Source organism: Microcaecilia unicolor, chromosome 4, assembly GCF_901765095.1.
Source record: "Microcaecilia unicolor chromosome 4, aMicUni1.1, whole genome shotgun sequence".
In the NCBI taxonomy this organism is placed as follows: Eukaryota; Metazoa; Chordata; class Amphibia; order Gymnophiona; family Siphonopidae; genus Microcaecilia; species Microcaecilia unicolor.
In genome coordinates this window covers 272,866,082-272,893,527 of record NC_044034.1, presented here as the reverse complement: position 1 = coordinate 272,893,527, position 27,446 = coordinate 272,866,082, and the positions used below count along the sequence as shown (strand labels likewise).

The 27,446-nt window shown below is 42.9% G+C and overlaps 1 protein-coding gene across 1 annotated transcript in view; it reads left to right on the top strand.

Moving 5' to 3' along the window:
- Window positions 1-27,446, top strand: part of MYO16 (myosin XVI) — a 481,895-nt gene that overhangs the window by 345,594 nt on the left and 108,855 nt on the right. The window contains exon 27 of the mRNA XM_030202479.1: window positions 16,995-17,097. Coding sequence (XP_030058339.1) covers window positions 16,995-17,097 — 103 coding nt within the window. The remainder of the gene's footprint in view (window positions 1-16,994; window positions 17,098-27,446) is intronic.

Below are 27,446 nucleotides of genomic sequence, written 5' to 3'. Positions count from 1 at the left end.
ATGATGTTTTGTGCTTTTTTCATGTGCCATCACTAGTGCACACTTAAAAAGATCACGCACTATTCGCAAAGAGTGTGCACTATTCGGGAAGAATAAGCACTGTCTTGATAGTGTGGGCATATATGAACCGTTACACATTTGTGAGAAGTGTGCGGAGTGTGCACTCTTCTGAATAGTGTAAACTCCATGAATACCGTGCTCTCTTTTGAAAGAATGCACACTTAGGGGCCCTTTTACTAAGGCATGCCTAAATGTGGCCTGTGCTGGTGTAGGCGCGTGTCACACGCTGATCCATTTCCTCAGCGCGCCTGGAAAAAAGGCATTTTTTTTGTGCCGGAAAATGGATGTGCGGCAAAATTAAAACCAGCACGTCCATTTTTGGCCTGAGGCCTTACCACCACCCATTGGCTTAGCGGTAAGGTCTCACACACAAACTGCGCAGTAAGCATTCAATGCGTGTCAACTGCCGATTACTGCTGGGTAAGTACCACGCAGTAAATAGAAAATATTCTTTACTGTGTGTTTTTGGCGTATACCAAAAATGGAATTACCACTTGGGGCATGTGGTAGCTGGGCGGCAGTGCCAATTTGATGCACATTGGACTTGCGTAGGCACCTACACACCTTAGCAAAAGGATCGCTTAATGGCATTGCTCTCATGACAAAAAAAGTTTTAAAAATTAAAAAGAAAAATCAAACATTCTTGGAAACAACATGGAAAATGATATGAAACAAAAATGTTTTGCCTGCATGCACTTAAATGGTACTACTTACATCTATAATGCCCTGAGTGATGCCACTTTTTTGAATGTCTAATCTAAATTCCTTCACCACCATCTGGATATCAGCAGTGCATATCATGATTTAATTTAGCCATGGCAACTGGGTTTTTTTTAGCAGAGGAGTTGAAGTGAAGTGGGCCCAGATGAGAACAAAAGGATCAAGCACAGTCTTAAACTGGAGGAAGCAAGGTTTATTGATGGACCCGACACGACTCATGTTTCAGCTAATTGCCTGCATGAAAAGTCATGTCATATTAGCTTTCTTAAGAACTCAGAAGACATCCAAATAAAAAACTACAAACTTGTTCTTTTATGTTCATATCTCCTTATTGAGTTCTTAAGGAAGCTAACATAACTTGACCCCTGACGCAGGCAATTAGCCGAAACACGGGCATTGTTGGGTCCATCAATAAATCTTGCTTCCTCCAGTTTGAGGCTTTGCTTGTTCCTTTTGTTCCCATATAGGTCCACTGCACCTCCTCTGATTCTTGGTTTTTGTTGCTGTTTCCAACTGGCTTTTATAAAATGCTGACCACTCCTGCCTAATATTGACCATTTAATATATTGGCATTGTTATTGTCCTCTATAATTCATTAATAATTATCTCCTAATGTAAGCATACACATGTAGGGCTCAATGATGGAAATTCTGTGTGAGTGCCAGCAGAGTTGTACAGCCTTTTCAAGTTGTTTAATATAAACAAGTCATATCTCCCGCCAAAGAAACGTCTTTTTGTATTGGAGTTTAAGAAATTGGATTCTATAACAGGAAGGAAATAGGGATGACAAGGGGACAGAAAGCATTCATTCTTGTTAGCTGATAGTTTGTCACTTCTGTCTGTAAGTTGCCTAAGTATTACAATGAAGGTAAGTCTAGAAAGTTCAGTTCAATGATTTGCAGATAAATTGTCTGTTTGTTCTAAATATTGTACAAGTACAACTTATTATGGATAGTACTGTTTTTATTCACAGTCTCTAAATATGCTCAACATGACTAATCTGAAGTGATTCATAACTGAATTGCTAACATAATTTAAATATATCCTGATTATTTTTATATTGTGTTAATTCAAGAGACTCCTACCTAAGTACTTTAATAGGACAGAACACCATATTTCTGGCATTCAGGTTTAAGCTGACAAAATGTTGATTTGCATACAGGAATTTAACAAGCTAGAACCAAGACTGGAAACATTTAGTTGGAAAATGACTTCTGCAGAGTAGGGAAATCACTATGGGCCCTGTAGTGTGAGCTTTATGTGTAGACTCCTTGACCTCCTTCATCACAGTTCATCCATAATTCCAGTGGTCCCAGATATACAGGATTTCTCTCAACAATCCTTGATATAGCCTGTCCACCTTGCACCCATGATTCTCAGTAAAGCCAGGGCTATACTGCCCCTCCATTCCGAGCTCATAGGAGGAGTGGCACTTAATATCATGCTGGTCTCATCTACTGCATAGGCCAGTCTCATGCTATGAGCCAAATGGATCTTCTATAAATCTTGCCATTTATACTGAAGGACTGACCCTGTGCAGCAGAATAAGCTGACTTGGGTGCTTATTCTCTTGCTAGATGGGAGGGTAAGGATCTGGAAAGAGAGGCCATATTGGGGAGAGTATAACATAGAATACTGGGAGTGAAGGATAGAAAAACAATCAGGTATTGTGCGGCGAGAAGAGGGGGCAACTGTGATAGGGACCAGAGAGAGAAAGGAAAGACGAGGGAATAGGGAGGCAAAACCAGGATAGAAAAGGAAGGATAGAAAAAGATAGTCCTACATTTGGAAAGAAAAGAAGTCCAGGGAATTAAGGAAAATGAGAAGGAAGGAAACATTATAGAAATAACAGAGAAAGAGCAGGAAGAAAGCTAGAGAAGTGGCAAAAAGAGAAAGGGAAGATAAAGTAATATTAAAGTATCCACTACTGAAGGAAGGAAGAATGGAGGGAAAGATAAAACTGAAGGTGACAAGAAAAAGTAATGAGAATGACACAAGAGGGAGAGAGAGAGGGAAAATAAAAAGAGAACAGCAATGATATCAGAGAATAAGAGAAAAGAACAATTAAGTTGAGGAGTATAATGGTTGTATATTTTAATTTAATTCAAATATTGTGTCATATTTTTTTCAAACTATGAGTTCTACAAAGGAATTTATACAGTAATTTGGATTTAGCTCATACCTTTTTCAGTAGTAGCTCAAGGCAAGTTACATTCAGGTATTTTTCTGTCTCCAGAGTGCTTAAAATCTAATTTCGCACTTGAGACAATGGAAGGTTAAGAGGCCTTTTTGTGAAGCCGCACTAAAAAGTGGCCTGCGCTATTTTTAGCGCATGGGTTTCCCATGTGCTAAGGCCACTTTTAGCATGGCAGTAAAATGGCTGCAATTTCTATTTTTCCATTCCTGGCCACATGCTAATTTCCCAATTAGCGCATGGCCATTTGCGAGAGAGCCCTTACTGTCACCTATTTACTAGCCAGTAAGGGTTCCCCCACTAATTGACAACGTGTGATGATTCGCCGGATAGCACAGGGCACGCCTACTCTCTGCCCCCAAACACACCCACTGCAGTAAAAAATATTTAATATTTTTAGCATGGAATTGACACACGCCAATCTCAGAACTACCGCGGGACTCCTGAGAGCATCCCTCAGTAGTGCCTTTTAGTATGAGGTAAACACCCGATAGTGCTTACCACCACTTAGTAAAAAATCCCCTAAGTGACCTGCCCAGGAACTCAAGGAGCAATTGTGGGATTTGAATTTGGCTTTCCTGTTTGCCAGCATGATGCTCCAACCACAAGGCCACTCCTGTACTCTGCAATAATTTTAATACAATAATAGCAAAGCATCATCTTATAAAACAGAGTAAAATCAAATCAAAAGTTAAGATCCAAAAATCTTTTTAAAAAAAATGAAACCCCTACTCCAAACACACAATACAGGCTTCTATACATCCGTAAAATCCGCCCCTTTCTTTCCGAGCACTCTACCAAAACCCTCATCCACACCCTTGTCACCTCTCGTTTAGACTACTGCAATCTGCTTCTTGCTGGCCTCCCACTTAGTCACCTCTCCCCCCTCCAGTCGGTTCAAAACTCTGCTGCCCGTCTCATCTTCCGCCAGGGTCGCTTTACTCATACTACCCCTCTCCTCAAGTCCCTTCACTGGCTCCCTATCCGTTTTCGCATCCTGTTCAAACTTCTTCTACTAACCTATAAATGTACTCACTCTGCTGCTCCCCAGTATCTCTCCACACTCGTCCTTCCCTACACCCCTTCCCGTGCACTCCGCTCCATGGATAAATCCTTCTTATCTGTTCCCTTCTCCACTACTGCCAACTCCAGACTTCGCGCCTTCTGTCTCGCTGCACCCTACGCCTGGAATAAACTTCCTGAGCCCCTACGTCTTGCCCCATCCTTGGCCACCTTTAAATCTAGACTGAAAGCCCACCTCTTTAGCATTGCTTTTGACTCGTAACCACTTGTAACCACTCGCCTCCACCTACCCTCCTCTCTTCCTTCCCGTTCACATTAATTGATTTGATTTGCTTACTTTATTTATTTTTTGTCTATTAGATTATAAGCTCTTTGAGCAGGGACTGTCTTTCTTCTATGTTTGTGCAGCGCTGCGTACGCCTTGTAGCGCTATAGAAATGCTAAATAGTAGTAGTAGTTCTATATAGTGTGTTTCACGCTGAAGACACTATACAGAAGCCTAAAGCTTAACCCTTGCAGAAACTGTAGAATATGTTATCACATCCTATTCAAAAATTTCGTATTGTGGCAAATAGTAATCTCCACAGTGGCATCTGTTACTACCCTCTAAAGGTAGGCCCCATGTTCCAATACAAGGCAGTAATTATAAGACTAATCTCCTCTTAGCTTGGACCTGCCTTCTTCCTGCCCCAAAACTAATTGATTTCTTAGATGTATGTATCTTTATCTTTATTTTTGTTTTCCTTTTTTTTTTTTACATATAAATCAACAAACTAGATCACACTTTTATAAAGATCCAGGCACAACATGATGTATATCACTTATACTGTTTATAGCTAAATATCAGTGTAGTTACAATGATGAATACAATAGGAAACAAAATTTCAGTTTACTATGATAATACAATTTACTTATTACACCACTCATGTCTGAGGCTGGGTGGTCCAAAGGATTCGCTCAAAATAGTTCTTGTGCCAATCATTCTGTAGAGGAGGCCCCATGTACCAAAAAAGCAGCTTGTTGGGTAATAGACAGGTGGACCTCTGATAGTTCCAACAATTAATTATAGAAGTTCTTTTTGTGAAAAGAGTAGTCATTTTGTTGGACTAATACCTGTAAGGCAAGTTGCAAGGTAACCCAACCCATCTCTATAAATGATTTTATACCCAAACATAAAATCTTAAACTTAGAACAGACATCCACAAGCAGACAGTGCAGAATTTCAAGATTAGGTAATGTAGTCATTCTGCTTTGATCCAATTAATAAACGTAGTAGTATTGAGGGGCATTTTCGATATGACGTCCAAATCCAGTGCCAAACCTAGTCATTTTCTAGTCTATCTTTTTTGTTCTAAAATCACCCTATTTTAGACATTTTTGTGCTATGTGCGGGGTTTTTTAAGGGCCATTTTCAAACAAAAACAAGCCAATGGGATGCCTGGGGCCAGCAAGAGACATGTCAGCAGAGCAGTAGGGCAGACTAGAAGGCACTGCAGTGAACTTCACATAAAAGATCCCAGGTACACATCACATCATAACCCTTTTACATTGTACGGTGAGCCCTCCAGGAATAGCAAAACAATATACTGTACCCAACTGTACACCTTTACAGTAGTCCTTATACATGAAGGTATCACCTATATGTGGGTTCAGTAGGTATGTTGTGGTTTTTGGGACACTCACACTTTCCACCACAAGTGTATCAGTTAGAGAGGAATATGGACCTGGGTTCCATTCTCTACAGTTCACTGCATCGACCACTAAGCTACTCCAGGGACCTACTTGCTGCTCTAAGAGGAATGGCCATTATATCTGCAGCTGTCATAAAGCCTGGTATGTACTGTCACTTTCACCTCTTAGAGGGGTAGGAGGAGGGGTCAGTGACCACTGGGAGATTAAAGGGGGGGGGTCATGTCTTTATCCTTCCAGTGGTCATCTAATCAGTTTGGTTACCTTTTTGGCACTTAGTCATTATTGAAACAGGTCTAGTTAAAAATGTTCTATTTTTAGCCATGGATATTTTTACAATGTTTCATGATCACAGAAAAATGTCCAAATGATAAGGTCGCCCTAGTCCTGCCAAAACACATTTCCAAAACACACCCTTGAGATTTAGACAAGCTGCATAGAAAAATGTTTTCATATCAAGTTTCAAAAATAGCAATTTGGACAGTTTTGCACAAGAAAACATCCATCTGCCACTTTGTACCATTTTTTGGATGTTTTTCTGTGTCAAAAATGAGCCCCATTGTGTACTAATTGCAAGTCCTACCAGGGGCATAGCCAGTTCTCACGGTGGGAGAGGGCCAGTGCCCGAGGTGGGAGGGGCACATTTTGGTGTGCCACTCTGCCGCTGCCCCGCCACCTCACATCCCCCCTCCGCCACTGCCCTGCCACTCCTCTCTGCTCCCCGCCGCTCCCTGTTGCTCTCTGCCGCCTCACCACAGCAAATACCTTGGCTGGTGGTGGTCCCCAACCCCCGCCAGCTGAAGCCTTAGTCCAGCGCCAGTCTCCGGTGCTGCCATATTGCCTGCCCTGCTTTCTCCTCCCCTCATGTCCTGCATGCTCCTTTTAGTGAAATTGAGCACAGTTTCACTAAAAGGAGCGTGCCGGATGTGAGGGGAAGTGAGAGCATGGAAGGCAACACGGTGGCGCCGGAGACCGCCACTGGATGAAGGCTTCAGCTGGCAAGGGTTGGGGACGCCCACCAGCAAAACCATGGGCCCAGAAGAAAGTTTGGGGGCCCAGGCCCCCACCTAGCTATGCCACTGGGTCCTACTAAGTAAAATTAGCCAGACACTTATAAATAACATTGCAATAGTCCAGACTACTCACAACCACTGATTACTTACAGTGCTAAATTAGCATAAGATACCATAACATAACATTAAAATTTATATTCCGCTTACACCAATAAGCAGATCACAATAATAATAATCAACTGGAAAACCTCCAGGAATTATAATACTACTACTAATAATATAATTATAATAATTATAAACAAACATTAATTAAAAAAAAGTTTTCACAGATTTGTGAAAGATATAATAGTGTAAATCCTTTGGTAAATATTTCCAGATTTTGGCTGCTTGGTAGTCAAGAGAATTGTGGAATAATATTAATGAAGTTTTTCCTTTAGGCATTGGGAGGGAAAAAATAGAATTATTGTAACTTCTACGATCCATAGTGGATTTAACAAAGCAAGAGAGAATATACATATATGGTGGTAAAATACCATGTAAAGCTTTATGGAGGATACGTGGAGGGGCATAATCGAATGGGGTGCCCAAGTTTTCCTGAGGATGTCCTCGTAGGACGTCCCGGCGAAGGGGCGGGGAAACCTGTATTATCGAAACAAGATGGGCATCCATCTTTCAGTTTGATAATATGGTCGGGACGCCCAAATCTCAACATTTAGGTCGACCTTAGAGATGGTCGTACTTATTAGAGATGGTCGTCCCCAGTTTTCGGCGATAATGGAAACCGAGGACGCCCATCTCAGAAACGACCAAATGCAAGCCCTTTGGTCGTGGGAGGAGCCAGCATTCGTAGTGCACTGGTCCCCCTGACATGCCAGGACACCATTCGGGCACCCTAGGGGCATACAGTGGACCTCATAAATTGCTCCCAGGTGCATAGCTCCCTTACCTTGGGTGTTGAGCCCCCCAAAACCCACTTACCACAACTGTACAACACTACCATAGCCCGTACAGGTGAAGGGGGGCACCTACATGTGGGTACAGTGGGTTTGTGGTGGGTTTTGGAGGACTCCCATTTACCACCACATGTAACAGGTAGGGGGGGTGGGCCTGGATCCGCCTGCCTGAAATGTACTGCACCCATTAAAACTGCTCCAGGGACCTGCATACTGCTGTCATGGAGCTGGGTATGACATTTGAGGCTGGCATAGAGGCTGGAAAATATATATTTTTTTAGGGTGGGAGGGGGTTAGTGACCACTGGGGGAGTAAGGGGAGGTGATCCCCGATTCCCTCCGGTGGTCATCTGGTCAGTTCGGGCACATTTTTGAGGCTTGGTCGGAAGAAAAAAAGGACCAAGTAAAGTTGGCCAAGTGCTCGTCAGGGACACCCTTCTTTTTTCCATTATCGGCCGAGGATGCCCATGTGTTAAGCACGCCCTAGTCCCGCCTTCGCTATGCTTCCGACACCCCCCCCCCCCCCCGGGAACTTTTCGTCTTCGCAATGGAAAGCAGTTGGGCTTTCGATTATGCCAATTTGGGCAGCCCTGGAAGAAGGATGAGTGGAGGAGTGGCCTAGTGGTTAGGGTGATGGACTTTGGTCCTGGGGAGCTGAGTTCAATTCCTGGCACAGGCAGCTTCTTGTGACTCTAGGCAAGTCACTTAACCCTCCATTGCCTGCCACATTGAGCCTGCCATGAGTGGGAAAGCGCAGGGTACAAAATAAATAAAAATCTCCCGATTTGTGTCAAAAGATGGGCGCCCTTCTCTTTCGAAAATAAGCCTGATAGAAATTAAAAAAATAATTCTCCTCTCCATAGATAACCAATACAATTTTTGATATTAATACTAGTAGTTTTAAGAGAAAATTAACATTACAAACGTATTTTGTATGATTTGTAGTTTCTTCAACAAATTTTTGGTGCATGCTAAATAAATTAGATTACAGTAGTCCACCTGCCTAGCAGCTCTCACAGAGCACACGGCATACTATGCTGTTGAAACAGAAAGCCAAAGCTAATTGTGTTAACCTAGGGATAAATCTCTCTGTTAAATGATCCGTGCTTAAGCTTTGTTGTGCATGCAGATATTATTGTATTTTCCTGGTAGTTTCTAAATTTTCTTATCTGATGCTGATGCATTTTGTTTCCCTGGTATTTGTCCATGCCTCCTTGGTTTGTAACCCGCACAGAACCTGGTTAGGGATGCGCTGGCTATAAGAATTATAATAACGTAATATAACGTTATTTTCCAAATTCTAACTCTTGGGCATTCTAAATAGAAGAAGGCTGAGATGAGATGCAGGAAGTAGTATAGCCGTGAAAGTATACAATTAATAAGCATGTAGTATACATGCAGAATCATCTGCTATTTAGTGGCATAACCATGTTTGGCTACCAGGTATGCAATACAAGAGACACGTGGAGGGGCATAATTGAAAGGGACACCCAAGTTTTGCTGAGGACGTCCTCGCAAAACATCCCGGTGGAGGGGCGGGAAAACCCATATTATTGAAACAAGATGGACGTCCATCTTTTGTTTCAATAATACGGTCGGGGACGCCCAAATCCTGAAATTTAGGTCGTCCTTAGAGATGGTCATCCCTAGACTTGGTCATTTCTGATTTTCAGCGATAATGGAAACTAAGGACGCCCATCTCAGAAACAACCAAATGCAAGCCCTTTGGTTATGGGAGGAGCCAGCATTCGTAGTGCACTGGTCCCCTGACATGCCAGGACACCAACCGGGCACCCTAGGGGGCACTGCAGTGGACTTCATAAATTGCTCCCAGGTGCATAGCTCCCTTACCTTGGGTGCTGAGCCCCCCCCCCCAATCCCCTCCCCCCAAACCCACTACCCACAACTGTACACCACTACCATAGCCCTTACAGGTGAGGGGAGCACCTAGATGTGGGTACAGTGGGTTTGTGGTGGATTTTGGAGGGCTCCCATTTACCATCACAAGTGTAACAGGTAGTGGGGGATGGACCTGGGTCCACCTGCCTGAAGTGCACTGTACCCACTAAAACTGCTCAAGGGATCTGCATACTGCTGTGATGGAGCTGGGTATGACATTTGAGGCTGGCGTAGAGGCTGGCAAAAATATTTTTAAAGGTGTTTTTTAGGGTGCAAAGGGGTTAGTGACCACTAGGGGAGTAAGGGGAGGTCATCCCCGATTCTCTCCGGTGGTCATCTGGTCAGTTCAGGCACCTTTTTGTGCCTTGGTCGTAAAAAAAAACAGGACCAGGTAAAGTCATCCAAGTGCTCGTCAGGGATGCCCTTCTTTTATCCATTATGGGTCGAGGACGTCCATGTGTTACACATGCCCAGGTCCCGCCTTTGCTACGCCTCCGACACGCCCCCGTGAACTTTGGTCACCCTCATGATGGAAAGCAGTTGGGGACGCCCAAAATCGGCTTTCGATTACACTGATTTGGGCGACCCTGAGGGAAGGACACCCATCTTCCGATTTGTGTCGAAAGATGGGCATCCTTCTCTTTCAAAAATGAGCCTGATATTGTACTTTCCTGGTAGTTTTTAAATGTTATTATCTGATGCTGATGTATTTTAATTTCCTGGTTTTCTCACTGCCTTCTTAGTTTGTAACCTACACAGAACCTGATGTGCGGGTTATGAGAATTATAATAACGTAATGTAATGTAAATTACAAATTCTAACTCCTGGGCATCCTAGCTAGAAGCAGGCTGAGAAATTGGTGAAGGCCTACTCTGTAGAGAAGGAAGAAGTAGAAAAGCCATGAAAGTCTTCAAGGACGGAGAGCAGAATAGTCTACTAGCTAGTGGCGTTACCATGATTGGCAACCAGATATGCAATACAAGAGACACATTTGCCAGTTAGACATGTAAGGCAAGAGACACAAGGAAGCGGTGTGCGCAACAGTTACCTAGCAGGCAGCTTCACAAGCCGTCCTGAATCATTTTCCATGATTGGAAATTGGGCATAAATCCTGGGAGCAAAAAGGGTCACGCTACACCCTACCACTCATGGGTGTCCAGAAAGGCATGGATAGTCAAGCAAGCATATTCACACATTGCATCTATGGATACAGGGTGAGAGTCACCGATGCCTACCTGGGGGGGGGAGGTGTTTTTATGGTACAAACACAAATGTCAGAGTTGGAAATGGCTGCAGCTAGGACCTAGTTGGTGAGAAGACCAAGGCAAGCGAGGTGTCGTTGTCTCAATCTATGGTGGTAGGTCCTAACCTCATAGAGTACACAGCAGTATGTTGCAGACCAAATTAAGGTCAAATGTCAAGTGGTTGTGGGCCTATACTAGCAGTGGCTGGGATGATGACTAAGACCAGGAGAGGGGCCAGTGCCTGAGTAACAGCTGATTCACCGGGCCTTCCTCAGACTTGGACGGAATGGGGGGGCTGAAGGCTTCAAGAAAGAGAGTCAGTGGTTGAGAAGGTGATGATGCTTGTACAGCAATCTCCTGATCAAAAGCTGTGAGTAGTGGAGTGCCTCAGGGATCGGTGCTGGGGCCGATTCTGTTCAATATATTTGTGAGTGTCATTGCCGAAGAGATAGAAGGTAAAGTTTGCCTATTTGCGGATGATACTAAAATCTGTAACAGAGTGGACACCCGGGAGGGAGTGGAAAACATGAAAAAGGATCTGAGGAAGCTAGAAGAATGGTCTAAGGTTTGGCAATTAAAATTCAATGCGAAGAAATGCAAAGTGATGCACTTAGGGAATAGAAATCCACGGGAGATGTATGTGTTAGGCGGGGAGTGTCTGATAGGTACGGACGGGGAGAGGGATCTTGAGGTGATAGTATCTGAGGATTTGAAGGCGATGAAACAGTCTGACAAGGCGGTGGCCATAGCTAGAAGGTTGTTAGGCTGTATAGAGAGAGGTGTGACCAGCAGAAGAAAGGGGGTGTTGATGCCCCTGTATAAGTCGTTGGTGAGGACCCACCTGGAGTATTGTGTTCAATTTTGGAGGCCGTATCTTGCTAAGAATGTAAAAAGAATTGAAGCGGTGCAAAGAAAAGCTACGAGAATTGTATGGGATTTGCGTTACAAGACGTATGAGGAGAGACTTGTTGACCTGAACATGTATACCCTGGAGGAAAGGAGAAACAGGGGTGATATGATACAGACTTTCAAATATTTGAAAGGTATTAATCCGCAAACGAACCTTTTCTGGAGAGGGGAAGGCAGTAGAACTAGAGGACATGAAATGAGATTGAAGGGGGGCAGACTCAAGAAAAATGTCAGGAAGTATTTTTTCACGGAGAGAGTAGTGGATGCTTCGAATGCCCTCCCGCGGGAGGTGGTGGAAATGAAAACAATGGACAACTACTGATTGACCCCTGATGAAGGTTTTTTTAAAAACCGAAACACGGACCGTGTTGGGTCCTTAATAAAGTTTTTCTGGAGCATCTCACCTCTTGCCTTGGATTGATCTCTTGAAGTTGTTTTTTCCACCTGTTTCTTTTCTGTGTTGGACAACTACTGATTGACCCCTGATGAAGGTTTTTTTAAAAACCGAAACACGGACCGTGTTGGGTCCTTAATAAAGTTTTTCTGGAGCATCTCACCTCTTGCCTTGGATTGATCTCTTGAAGTTGTTTTTTTCCACCTGTTTCTTTTCTGTGTTGGATTTTTGTGGAAATTTTTGGACCTTTTTTGCGGTGGTTGGAAATGAAAACAGTAACAGAATTCAAACATGAGTGGGATAAGCATAAAGGACTCCTGTGCAGAAGGAATGGATCCTCAGGAGCTTAGTCGAGATTGGGAGGCAGGACTGGTGGTTGGGAGGCGGGGATAGTGCTGGGCAGACTTATACGGTCTGTGCCAGAGCCAGTGGTGGGAGGCAGGGATAGTGCTGGGCAGACTTATACGGTCTGTGCCAGAGCCGGTGGTGGGAGGCAGGGCTGGTGGTTGGGAGGCAGGGATAGTGCTGGGCAGACTTATACGGTCTGTGCCCTGAAGAGCACAGGTACAAATCAAAGTGGGGTATACACAAAAAGTAGCACATATGAGTTGTCTTGTTGGGCAGACTGGATGGACCGTGCAGGTCTTTTTATGCCGTCATCTACTATGTTACTATGTTACTATTTTGGCCCCTGGGCATGTCAGCAGTATATGCCCCAGGCAGACTGGAAAATGTGCATTTGTGACTGAGGCAGAAGTAAAGTGAGCTGTGTGACTCAAAAGGCTAGGCCACTTGCCCTAAATGCTATAGATAAAAATTTGATGCATAAAGGTAATTGTTTATTACTGTAAAATGTATACTTGAATGAAATTGATTATTACTGTAATGTGTTTACATTTATTAAGTTGTACAATGCTGCGGCCATAATAAATTCCACTCTTTCTCAAACAACTTGTAAAACATCGATATATGTCATGTTTGGTGTGGTATGGAAGGAGAGTGCTTAAGTGCCGCCTTCCCAGTTTGTGACACTGAGATAATGAAAGGAGTCAACTAAGGAGATAGAAGAACCCAGAAGAAAAAGTGGTTGGGAAGAAATAACTAACGATTGGTATACCAACAAGCAACAGTTTTTTTCCACATTTAAAATGAGATAGTGAGAAGACAGCCAACTGGCTACAGAAGCTAGACAGGACTGAAGAACCTTCAGAGAAGGAGCACCTGGGTCAGTATAATTAATAAGCAAAATGTCATTTGCATGGATATAGACTGACATCACAAATTCTTGGATTATTGTTGCTAATGGATTAAGAATCAGATTGAAGAACAGGGGAGAAAGAATAGATTCTTGAGACACCGGACACCCCACAATAAAGTAGTCACAAATCAGAAGGGGAAGAGAGTGTAGAAGACAAATGAACCTTGAAAGAACATCCAGAAAGAAAGAGGAAAACCAATATAAAATAGTACTGGACAAACCAAACCAAGAGCAGAAAGATGTGATAATAAAAGATCATGGTCTACTAGATCAAACACTGTGGATAAATCCAGTGAAATGGCCAATGCACTTTTACGTTTGTTGAGACTGAAATGGATTTTGCTCAAGATACTAGTTAACACAGTCTCTGTGCTACAGTGAGGTCTGTAACCAGATTTTCATGGATGAAATGCTGACATGTTTTCTGCAAAAACTAAAAGCTGATCAAAAACAACTTTTTCCACGTTGGAGATAAAACATAAATTAGAAATAGGGCAATAAGGAGCAAGATTAGAAGAATCAAGTGAAGGTTTCTTGAGGATAGGATACACCACAAGGAGGGTACTTGACCCAAAGACAAACTGTGATTCACCAAACAAAGGATAGAAGGAAGCAGTATGAGATGAGCTAAACACAACCAAGAAGAAGGTAGAGGATCAGGTGTACAAGTAAATGGTTTCATGTGTGTCAAAACATTTGAAAGAGAAGAGACTGATTGTAATTGAAAGGAAGACCATAAGGACGAAGCCTGATCAACTGTAGAGCTAGAAGTCACAAACTTGTTCTGCAAAATGTTAATTTTCAAACTGAAATGAGATCCAAGTCATCAGCTGAAGGGCGCACCATACTTCCAGGCTGAGAAGATGGAAATGTAAGAGAATGGTAGATGGCATATAATTCTTTGGAAGGAGTGGTAGCGTTAGACAATCTATGAGCAAAGTAAGATGCTTTGGCTTTTTAAGGTGATAAACTCTCTGTGCCATAAACAACATGCTAGTAAATCCAATGCAGACTGTTTTCCTCTAAAGGTGCCTGATGCGTCAATGAACCAAGTCCGTGTGATACCAAGGCCTACGAAAAAAAGTCAATAAAGTGATAAATTTAAGTGGAGCAAGAGAGTAAAAAAATGAGACAAAGATGTCTGCCAGGATGTTGCATGATCATCTAAAGATTTTTCCATCAAATCTGATGGGAGAACAAATAGATCACAGGTGAGAGAGTATGGCAATATGATGAAATTATCTGGTTCAGAAACCCGAATGAGTGAGAAGCCAATAGGACAAGAGATGTTAATTTGAAAATAGACTACAAAATTATCTGTCCAAGGGAGAGGAGTTGCTGAGAAAGCAGAGAGGAAAATGGTCGAGACGAGAGGGGAAAGGACTAAGTCAAGAGTGTGACTTACCTGATGAGTGGGAAAGTTCACCCACTGTTGAAGATTGAATTCACTATAAAATGTTAAGAACTGTGTACCACAATGGTGATGAGGGATATCAACATGAATGCTAAGTCATCCAAGATCAATAAATTAGGAAACAAAACTGTTGCCACTGAAATTGACAGAAGACAGCGATCTGAGCTATCCATAGAAAGTGATGGAGGACAATAAAAAAGGAGAATATGAAGAGTCCTAGATGCTGAAAGTTTGCCCACTAAGAGTTCAGGATAGGAAAGAGAGGTAGAGACTTTAACCTGTAAATCTGTTGAAAAAAATAACAGCTAGACCATGGATAAAAGTACCTCTGGAGTTTTAAACTACCTGCTGATATTTAGAAATTGCTTTCTCAAATTTTTATAAAGAAAAAAAACATTTTTAAATGATTGCATGTGATGTGTGTACAGACTCATTAGAGGGGTAGATGCTTAAATACCTTTTAAAAAACTGTTTTTCAATATATAAAACTTTTTTAAAACTTGCATAGAGTTACATTAAGTTGGTTAGGAAAGACATACATTAGCGATAGTCTCATTCTTTGCCAATCAGGCACTACACATGGATTGTCAGAATTTAACGATTACAGATCGTAAATGTATTCAGAGGGTCACCGGTAAAGTAATTCAGACTGATCCCAGAAAATTTATCTTTGAGAATACATTTTGTGCACAGTGGCTGTGAAATTCTGTTGTAACCGGTCCTATTTATCACATGACCATTTGTGTCTTTATTTTCTCACAGCAGTATTGTTAGAAATAAACAGTACTAGAAATGGATCTCTATCCATTTGCAGGATTTGAAGTAAACCTTTACACTTAGGAATGTTTTAAAATTACTCTTCTAGACTTTAAAATATTGACAACTTTTCATTGAATGCCAATAAAAATAGTACTAGAGTATGGTATTTCTGTAGTAATCTGTCTTTGAAGTTGAGGGTTAGTGGGTGAGCGTGAAGTTGAGATGTCAATAGATGGAAGAAGGGATAGAAGATTGAGATTTTTGCATATTTTATGAAGTCAGAAACTACAAAGAAGGGCATAATCGAACGCGAACGCCCATCTCCATGGGCATCTATCTCGGAGGACAGGTCTGCGAAGGGGCGGGACAGACTGTATTTTCAAGAAAGATGGGCGTCCATCTTTTGTTTCGATAATACAGTTGGTGCCGGGCAAATGCATCGGATTTGGGCGGATTTGAGCTGGGCGGTATCGGTTTTCAGCAATAATGGAAACCGAAGGTGCCTAGCTCAAAAACGAGCAACTCCAAGGCATTTGGTCATGGAAGGGGCCAGGATTCGTAGTGCACTGGTCCCCCTCACATGCCAGGACACCAACCGGGCACCCTAAGGGGCACTTGTAACAATTAAAAAAAATTGAAAATGCATCCCAAGTCCATAGCTCCCTTACCTTGGGTGCTGAGCCCCCCAAATCCCCCCCCCCCAAAACCCACTCCCCAGAACTCTACACCATTACCATAGCACTTATGGGTGAAGGTGGGCACCTAGATGTGGGTACAGTGGGTTTTGGGGGTGGTTTGGAGAGCTCCCATTTACCAGCACAAGTGTAACAGGTGGGGGGGATGGGCCTGGGTCCACCTGCCTGAAGTCCACTGCACCCACTAACAACTGCTCCAAGGACCTGTATACTGCTGTGATGGAGCTGGGTATGACATTTGAGGCTGGCACATACAGGCTGGAAAAAAAAGTTTTTAAAGTTCTTTTTTTTTGGTGGGAGGGGGTTAGTGACCACTGGGGAAGTCAGGGGAGGTCATCCCTGATTCCCTCCGGTGGTCATCTGGGCAGTTGGGGCACTTTTGGGGGACTTGTTCGTGAAAAAAAAGGGTCCAAAAAAAGTGGCCCAAATTCTCGCTTCTGCTGCCCTTCTTTTTTCCATTATCGGCCGAACGCGCCCGTCTCTCCTCAGCCGATAAACACGCCCCAGTCCCGCCTTCACCACGCCTCTGACATGCCCCCGTCAACTTTGTCCGTTCCCGCGACAGATTGCAATTGGAGGCGCCCAAAATCGGCTTTTGATTATACCAATTTGGGTGCCCAAGAGAGAAAGGTGCCCATCTCCTGATTTGGGTCAAAATATGGGCGTCTTTCTCTTTCGAAAATAAGCCTGAAAGTGTACCAAACTCTATTCCCAAGTCAGTCTTAATTTAATGTGACTGTGTGATATCATGTGTTATTTTTAATTTTGCAGATACAAAGATCTGACTGATACAGTAATAGGAGAGAGAAAAAAGCTGACTGCTGAGGAGAAGTGTCGCCTTGTTCTTCAGTACTGTAAACTACAAGGATGGCAGGTTTGTGACTTCAAAGATAAAACGAAAAGGAGGTAAAATCCTCACGGAACCGTGAGATATAAAACCAAAAAGTGAGGAGAATGAATGAGGATACCAATTAATTTGTTTATTCACATAAAAAATGACGTAATTCACATTAAAAATGACCCGACACGGCCATGTTTCGGCCCAAAGGCCTGCCTCAGGGGTCTTTAAAACCTGATGATTGAAGACTGGAGATGTTTCCTGCATGCACACTTTAGGTAATTAAGGGTCATTGTTCCGCCATCAGCTAATTTTCTTCTCCTCTATAGTCAATGCAAATTGTCTGTATGATGAGAGCAAACTCTGGTGGGACCGACGTGGCCACGTTTCGCCCTCAGGCTGCGTCAGGGGTAAAAAAACTAATAGGGGTAAAAAGCAAAGTGAACCCCTAAAAGTAGTCATACAACCACCTTACATAAGTGCTTCCCAAGCTTACTCAGCAAACTTCACAATGCTATGTTGACTGGCAGCATTATGACTTGTGACTTCACAATTAATTCATAATAATATCATATCTGAACCAAACCTTAACCATGTGTATTCTTTTTTCAAGATGAATGCTTAAATGCAACAATTGAAGCCACTTTATATTCCTACACCTCTGAACAAACTAAATAAAATAAAAATCCATTTGCTTTTTCTGGCACTGATTACATTTTATAGAGACCAGAAAAACAGCACTTAAGTTTGCATAGAACGCATGAAGTCCACTGGGGATCAAAACCATGAGCATTTGGAGTAGAGGCTAAAGACATCCAGCTGAAACCACAGGCACTAAACTTATGAGTTACAAGCCAGTGAATAGTTATCCTCTGGGCAGCAGAAGGGAAGACAAGCCCCTGGAAGAGCCCATTGGATCAGCATGTGTTTCCTAATCAAGGATACACACTATACTTGCCATAGGATATCTACCTAAGCTTCCCTATCATCTCCTCTAGCTTCAGCTGTAAGTCTCATGCATTGGTTCCTAGGGTCTATTGCAGAATACAAGTGTAACCTGGTATCAGTGCACCTAACATTTAGGCACCCAAAGAGCTGGCGTAATTGGGGCAGCTAAATGTGGCAGGGACACACACTACTTAAAGTGTGTAAGTGGGAGCCCTGCCTATTTACGACCCTTGCTCCACTTCTGTATACACCACCTTGCAAATACCTACTCTGTAAGTTAAGCAGGCTGCCATGAGTTCTAGCTGCAGCCTCGCAGTACTACCAAAGTATCACGAGTCTGCCACAGAGGTGGCAGAGGTGGCCCGCGATGGGCAGGAGCAAGTGGACAGCGGTTTTGTAGGTGCAGCCACAATGGGCAGGAGCAAGTGGGCATTACTGCTGTCTTTCCCACTAGACCACCAGAAATTGGGCAGGTAGGCTTGCAGAGATCCTAGGGGGATGGTTCTGGATGTTCGGGGGGATCAAAAGGGGGCTCTGGATCTTCCAGGGGGGTGGAGGGAGGGAGAAGGGATTAGAAAAAGGGGGTTGTTCTCCAAGGGGGAGAAGGAAGGGAGGGGATATTAGCACACTTTAGGCCAGTTATATGGGTGCCATCTGATGTGTAGTGTTGGTGCCTGCATAGCTAAATAAATGGCCATAGTTAAGACTGCTATTTATGCAGTCCTATGTGGTCACTGACCCCCCTGTTTACAAAGCTGCACTAGCGAATGCCATGCACTAATGCCGACACAGCCCATTTACTTGAATGGGTTGTGTCTCATTGCTGTGCGGCTTAGTAAACAAAGGGGTTTTTTTTAATTGCATTTGTACCCCGCGCTTTACCACTCATAGCAGGTTCAATGTGGCTTACATATTATATACAGGTACTTATTTGTACCTGGGGCAATGGAGGGTTAAGTGACTTGCCCAGAGTCACAAGGAGCTGCCTGTGCCTGCAGTGAGACTCAAACCCAGTTCCCCAGGACCAAAGTCCACCACTCTAACCACTAGGCCACTCCTCCATGTGGGCACCAGCACTGAATATTGCCGGCACCCATATAGCTGTCAGCATCCCCCCAGCTGTAGTCTTGGAAAACCCCTCTCTGGACCACTTCAAAAAAGGCTGATCAGAGCCAATATTCAGTGGCACTGCCCAGTTAAGTGTTGATGAATATTGGTGGCTGGCTTGCATTGTGTAATTTAAGGAGGAAGGAGCCTCTCCTGCCTACTTAAATCATTTTGAATATCAACTAGATTGTATTTAAGTTTCTGCCATTTGAGCTTCCAGTTCAGCATCTTACCTGATTTCTAGTTAAAGACATCTGGTACGCTATGCAAATATTCTCCAACATATTCAGGTCCCCTTTTAATTCGGTTAACTGTAATAATTTATCCGATGGTATAGCTTTGAAATGGGTCTCAAGAACACTTGGGGCCCTTTTAAAAAGCTGCAGGAAGGCTAACATACGGGTAGCATATATCAAATTGGCACTATCACCGGGGTAGTGCGTGCGCCCAGTGGTAATTCTGAGTTTGGCACTCGCTGAATCCCATGGTAGGAAATATTTTTCTATTTTCTGCCACGGGAGCATTCCCGGTGGTAATTGACACTGTGACCACATTGGTGCGTGCTATATGGTTACCACGCTGGTAGCGTTTGAGCCCTTACCACTAAGTCAGTGGCTGGTGGTAAGGGCTTAGGCCGTAAATACACATGCGCTAGTTTTAATTTTTGCACACTCCCATTTTCCAGGCCATTAAAAAATGGCCTTTTCCACAGCCACAATAAAAAGTGGCCCAGTGCGCACCCAAAAGATGCACCCACACTACCGCAGGCCACTTTTTACTGCGGCTTTGTAAAAGGACCCCATTTGTAAACCTCTTATCTTTTGCAATTTTACACATTTAAAATGTAAGATAAATGAGGAAATGTGACCCCTAAACACAGCTTTTCCTGCTAGAAATCTCTGGGAAATGGTTAAAAGTGATATATTCCTTCCTCAAACTCGGGGTGGGCAAGAAGTTGCCTATTCATGGCCTATCTAGTCGCCTCCATATTACATAGTTCTAAGCTGACTACGGCATGATCAGAAATTACAATATTTATAATTTAACCATCCATTACAATACCCATAGCCTCCTGTGACAAAAACCAATAGTATATCCTGGAATATGATTTATGAACTAGAGAAAAAAAGTGTAATTCTTTTATTATGCAGTCTACGTCATACATCACAAATGCCAAGTTCTCTCACTTGTTTCGCTAATATTAGAAAAAAACAAGTCTCATAACATTTTCCCTCCCATTCTATCTAGCTCAAATAGCGTGCAATTGAAGTCCCCTCACATATAGGCTATACCTTTTGTTTTCAATTTCTATATTCTAAAAAAAAAAAAAAAAAAGACAAAAGGAGGGGGTTTCTTCTTGAGGAGCATATAAGCTTTCCACTGTAATAGAAGAATTATATAAAGGATCGGTTACAATTTAAAAACATCCTACATCTCTGTGAGAGTGCTATTTATCACCAAGGGACATGAAAATCAAGATAGCTGTACCTCTTCTAGATTTCTTAATATAGGAATATAAAACCTTACTGACCCATCCATTCTGTAATTTCTCATGTTCAGTGGCAGTGAGATGTGTTTCCTACAGACAAGCAATTGAGGGATGTGATTTATAGAGATGAGTCAAAATCATTTTCCTATTTATTGCTTGATTCAGACCCTGCGCATTCCATAAGATAAACTTAATAGTTATATCTAAATTCTTGATATAAAGCACATCTAGATATCTCTATTAAAGTAACCCATTTCTAGGTCCCATTTCTATCCCAATTGTTGTCCTACTCCTCCAAACCTTAGAAATGAAATGAAGACCACAAAAAAGGGATACGAGTCTCACAGAATCTCCAAAGAGGTAGAGTAGTGAGGAAAAAAACAAAAAGATGGCAACAAAAAAGAACCTTATATTTTAAATGTCCTTTCATAGTTCCAACAAGAAAATACCTCATTTAGGGCCCTGTTTACTAAGCAGTGCACTCTAATGATTAGCACGAGCTAAACACTAGTCACCCATAAAAACATATTGGCGACTATAGCGTTTAGCGTGTGCTCAAAACACTAGCTCAGCTTAGTATACAAGGTCCTTATTGTATTTATATTTATATTTGGTCATTTTTACCATTGTTATGCTGTTAACAAAATTGTAAGTTTTATGTTAAATTGTACCTGCTGTACACGCCTTGGGTGAATCTCTTCATAAAGGCAGTTAATAAATCCCCCCAAATAAATAAATTAAAAAGGGAAAGTAGGTGCCTATTTTTCTTTATAGAAAGCCAGTGTAACCATATACAAATATATATGTATTTCTCACAGCCGATGTTTCAGAAACGTAGATCTCTTCACCTTTTAACTCAATTGCAAAGAGACAAGGGTATTAAGTACAAATGGAAGTTTCCGTTTGTCCTAACTTTTGAATACCAAGGAGAAATATAGTTGGCAATGGATCCAGAGGAGGGCCTTGACCAGCAGGAAAAATCTGACCTGATTTATATATTTATATATACATACACAACTAGCCGGTGTTACTGAACAGGAGTTTCATCACTACGTAGCTGTTGATTACGATCTACAAACAGCTGACGACAGCACTGATGTCGAGATATGCGCCTACACACAGGCAACGGCTGATGATGAAACAGATGATGAAATGAGCAGCGAGCCACATGCTGATGAAATTCAACAACCTCCTGTCACTTTTGCAAGAGCACTGGGGAGTCTCAACACCGTGCAGGCCTATCTGGAGGCCACTGGATATTGGTGCTATGACAGTTTTTACCGTCTGGCAGACGTAGTCTATGGAACTCACAGACACAAGAGTGTACAGAGGACTGTGACTGATTACTTCAAGTAAGCCTAACGTCAGTTAACGGAGACTGTATAATGTCAGTTAACGGAGACTGTATACTGTACATATAATAAACAGTACTGTACATATGTTTATCAGATGTCAAGCTTCTTTGGGTCACAACGGTTAAGTGCACGCTCCGGTTAACTGCATGTATTTCTTTGGTCCCAGACCCTTGCACTTAAGCGGACTGCACTGTATTTATTTTTTTAGACTCCCGAAGCAGGCCTCAGGCCGAAACACAGTGCTGCGTTGAGTCTTTTTAATCAATAAATCTTCTCTAAAGCAGCAAGGTGGTCCTTTCCATTTCTGGAGTCCATGGTCAATTTTTTACTTTTTTTTCTGCTGCTATGATAACTCAACTACAGATGGAGGTGGCATAAAGAATAAGACTCGACACGGCCGTGTTTCAGCAAATATGCCTGTGTCAGGAGTCATATAATCCAGTGGTCATGTCACACAAATTTATTAATGAGCTTCTATTAGTTGTAAATCAAAATACCACAAACATTGAGAAGCACATCAGCATTTGAACCTTCAGCAATGATTTTTAACATGATTAAAACACATATTAGCCGAAACACGGCGTGTTGAGGCTTATCCTTTATACAATTTTTGTTAACAGCATAACAATAGTAAAAATGACCAAATATAAATATAAATACAATAAGGGCCCTGTTTACTAAGCTGTGCTAGTGTTTTTAGCTCGCACTAAACGCTAGAGTCACCTATATGATCCTATGGTTGACGTGGAGGGGCATAATTGAACGGGGCACCCAAGTTTTCCTGAGGGCATCCTCGCAGGATGTCCCCACGAAGGGGCGGGGAAACCCAAATTATCGAAACAAGATGGGCGTCCATCTTTCGTTTTGATAATACGGTCGGGGATGCTCAAATCTCAACATTTAGGTAGACCTTAGAGATGGTCGTCCCTAGAGATGGTTGTCCCTGATTTTCAGCAATAATGGAAACCGAGGACGCCCATCTAAGAAACGACCAAATCCAAGCCATTTGGTTGTGGGAGGAACCAGCATTCATAGTGCACTGGTCCCCTTGACATCCCAGGACACCAACCAGGCACCATAGGGGGACTGCAGTGGACTTCAGAAAAAGCTCCCAGGTGCATAGCTCCCTTACCTTGTGTGCTGAGACCCCCAAAACCCACTCCCCACAACTGTACACCACTACCATATCCCTTAGGGATGAAGGGGGCACCTAGATGTGGGTACAGTGGGTTTGTGGTGGGTTTTGGAGGGCTCACATTTACCACCAAAAGTTTAACAGGTAGAGGGGATGGGCCTGGGTCCACCTGCCTGAAGTGCACTGCAGTACCCACTAAAACTGCTCCAGGGACCTGCATACTACTGTCATGGAGCTGGGCATGATATTTGAGGCTGGCATAGTGGCTGGAAAAATATTTTAATTTTTTTAGGGTGGGAGGGGGCTAGTGACCACTGGGTGAGTAAGGGGAGGTCATCCCCAATTCCCTCCTGTGGTCATCTGGTCATTTAGGGCACTTGGCCGACTTTACTTGGTCCTTTTTCGTCAGGGACACCCTTTTTTTTCCATTATCAGCCGAGGACGCCCATGTGTTAAACACACCCCAGTCCCGCCTTCGCTATGCTTCCAACACGCCCCCATGAACTTTGGTCATCCCCGCGATGGAAAGCAGCTGAGGACGCCCAAAATCGGCTTTCGATTATGCCAATTTGGGCGATCCTGGGAGAAGGACGCCCATCTCCCGATTTGTGTTGAAAGATGGGCGCCATTCTCTTTCAAAAATAAGCCTGATAGCGTTTAGTGAATGCTAATCATTGGCATTTGCTGCTTAGTAAACAGGGCCCTGAATGAGGTAAACTTGAAAACAGCAAATCAAAAACTAATAGGACTACCATAAAATGATATAAAAAATATACACATTTAACAGCACTGCAGAACAACCATGTAACAGAAATATGATCAATATTAGTACAATACTTACCATCCCCTTTAATTCTTTATGAGGGATTCCCTGACAAGCTACTTTTTCCTCAGATTGCTTAATACACTACGAACTAAAACTAGTCACTGGCTTACCTTTTGCCTGTAAAGATTTCAGGGGCTATACCAATCAGATGGGTACTTTGAGGAAGACTAGAAGGTATATTTAAGTTGAGAAGTAAGAGGGGTATCTCAGAGAGTATTTATAGTTTCAGGAAGGAGGTAATTCTTTTCGGGGTAGTCAGGGGGTGTCCTTGAGGGCTATGATTCTTTCAAAGGGATGGCAGATGAGTGCATAGCTGAAGACCCTATTTTATATGTGAAGAAAGTGGGAAGATAGCTTCCCCGTGGTAATCACTTTGGATCTCTTAACATGGGAGATTTTGACATGTGTGCTCTGTATTTCATTGGGTTAGTAAATACACTACTAATCACAATTCTAGAGCACATAAGCACCGTCACGCTGGGAAAAGACCAAAGGTCCATCAAGCCCAGCACTCTGTCTCCAACAGCGACCAATCCAGGCCCCAAGAACCTGACAAAACCCCAAAATTTAATAACGATCAATGGACTTTTCCTTCAAGAATCTATCCAGACCCCCTTTAAACTCAGGGCAAGCTGCCATCACTACCTTCTCTGGCAATGATTTCCAGAGTCTAACTACATGCTGAGTAAAGAAAAGCTTTCTCCGATTTGTTTTAAACCTACCACATTCTAATTTCATCTTGTGTCCCCTGGTTCTATTATTATTAGAAACTGTAAACAAACGCTTCACATCTGTCCGCTCTACCCCACTCATTATCTTGTAAACCTCTATCATATCACCCCTCAGCCGCCTTTTCTCCAGGCTAAAGAGTCCTAGCCGTCTTAACTCTCCTCATAGGGTAGTCGTCCCATCTCTTTTATCATTTTTGTCGCCCTTCTTTGCACCTTCTCCAATTCCTTTATATCTTTTTTGAGATGAGGCAACCAGAACTGAACACAATACTCCAGGTGTGGTCGCACCATGGAGCGTTATAACGGCATTATAACATCCTCATGCTTGTTTTCCATCCCTTTTCTAAAAATACTCAACATTCTGTTCATCTTCTTAGCCGTCGCAGCACATTGAGCTGAAGATTTCAACGTCCTATCTACAATGACTCCCAGATCCTTTTCTCGGTCCGTAACTCCTAAAGTGGTACCTTGCATAACATAGCTATATCCTAATATAAATTATAAAATGCCATGTATTGAATCAGCTGAAGGTTAGGCAATTACCACAAAAATTGTTAAGACTCAATCCAATTGAAAGGACTTTCAACTGTGTCATATTAAAGATGGCAATTGAATGCATATTTTAGAATGTATGTAATAAGCTGTGTTAATGTGTCAATGCTCATGATTGGCTAATTAATTCATTTTAATTGGCTCTAATGCACATTAGTCTATGTTCTATGTTAGCACAGTTTTTGATGCCCAAAACTCAGATTTAATATGTGGTAGAAATAATGAGCTGAATCGCATGCCAATATATGCAAAGCATCTCTATAATATGCACAGTGATATCAGCCATATTATTCGAGGAAAGTTAATAAGCTCCAGAAATGTATTTAAGTTTTCCCCTGGTATCTATCAGCTTGCCAATGTGTGAACTGGTGCTTCTGAGAATACGCTTAAAGCACTTAGCATTAGCAGTGCATCAAAATTCCCCAGTTCATGACAAAGATAACTCACAAGCAAGCTCCCACTTCTCAGGAGTATAGCCATGGGTTACCTGGGAGGGATTTGGTACATCCACTTCCACCTCAGGCCCATCCAGCAAGAGTGCACATCATTGGTGTAGCTGGATCCGGGATCCCCAAGCCTCAACAGCTGAAGACATCCTTGGTTCATACACATGAAAGGTCAGTCAATGGGAGCCCTGCTACTCATTACAACTGTGTTCTGACGGTCCAGGGTTCATTGAGCTGTGGATGTCTGGTACTGCTTGGGGATCCCTGACAGTAAAAGTAGTCATTTTTAAGTTTGATGGTGGTGGTGGGGGAGGGGAGGGGAGGGAGCAGGGGGCAAGGAAGAAATGCATCAGGTCCATTGATTTCACCTAGTGGCTCACCCATAAATTCCCTTCTGGCTACATCACTGCCAATAATACAAGGGAAAAAAACACCCAAGGCAGAACTCCACCCACTTTGTCAACCCAATGGAACACCCCTTAGTAGTACCCAGATAGTCCAGGTGTAACACAGTATTTTAAATAAGGGATCTAGAAACCCCACCCCATTGAAGAGGTTCCATCCCTGCATTAAAATAACTCTCCCTGGAGGCAAACCTTCTGTCTCAAAGCATCATATTTTAACATCTTCCAGGAGATCATGAGCATCTATGTGTTGTTATAAAGTAGGCTAGAACTCAGTGCCTTCTTGACCTCTCAACCGAGGACTCTGTTTGCTCCCTTATGGTTACTAACAAAGAAAATGGCTCTCTTCAACTCAAAAAGTACCAAGAGCCTTCAAAAACAGGACAGGTCCTTTTATTTATTTCACTAGTAAATAAGGCCCGTTTCTGACACAAATGAAACGGGCGCTAGCAAGGTTTTCCTCGGAGTGTGTATGTTTGAGAGAGAGTGTGTGAGAGTGACTGTGTGTGTGTGTGTGTGTGTGTGTGTGTGAGAGAGAGAGAGAGAGAGAGAGAGAGTGAATGTGCAAGTGTGTGTGTGTGACAGAGAGAGAGTGAGTCTGGGTGCCGAGTGTGTGAGACCGAGAGTGTGTGTGAAATCGAGAGTGTGTGAGAGTGACTGTGTGACAGATAGAGAGTGAATGTGTTACAGTGTGAGACATAGTGTGACTGTATGAGAGTGAGAGACAGAAAGACACTGACTGTGTGTGTGTGTGTCATATTGTCTTTATTGAAACTTGCAACAAGACAAACCAAGCATACAAACAAGCGATAAAACAAGCAATAAAACCCGCTAACTAATACATAAATAAAACCTTACTGGCCAATACCCCCGCCCCTCAACAAACCCTCCCACTCAGGGAGGCTGAAACGAAAAACCCCTCCAATGCCTTGCCCACTGTAGTCCAGAACAATGCTCCTTCTCCCTCACTGCCAGCTGCTGGACAAAATGTACCACATCCCCTGCCACCTCCTGTACAGACAGCCACTTCCGATATAATGAAGCTTGGCAGCGTGCCTGCCACAGGAAGTAACAAAGGGCTGCAGCGATGATATACAGTGTCTCCCTACACCACCCCTTTCCTTTTGGAAACCCTCCATAGGCCCATTCTGCATAAGATAGCTGGTGGAAGAAAGGAATCCCTAATTGGCGGGCTACTGCCTGACAGACTTGTTGATTGAACGGGCACTTGAGGAGGAAGTGGTCCATTGTTTCATCCTCCGTCACGCACTCCCCCCTCGGGCACTTACGATCATTGCTGTTTCTATTTTTCATGTTAGCTCGAACATAAAGCCGGCTGTGGAAAGTCAGCCAGGCCATGTCCGCAATCTTCCGGGGGAGGCGTGATGAATT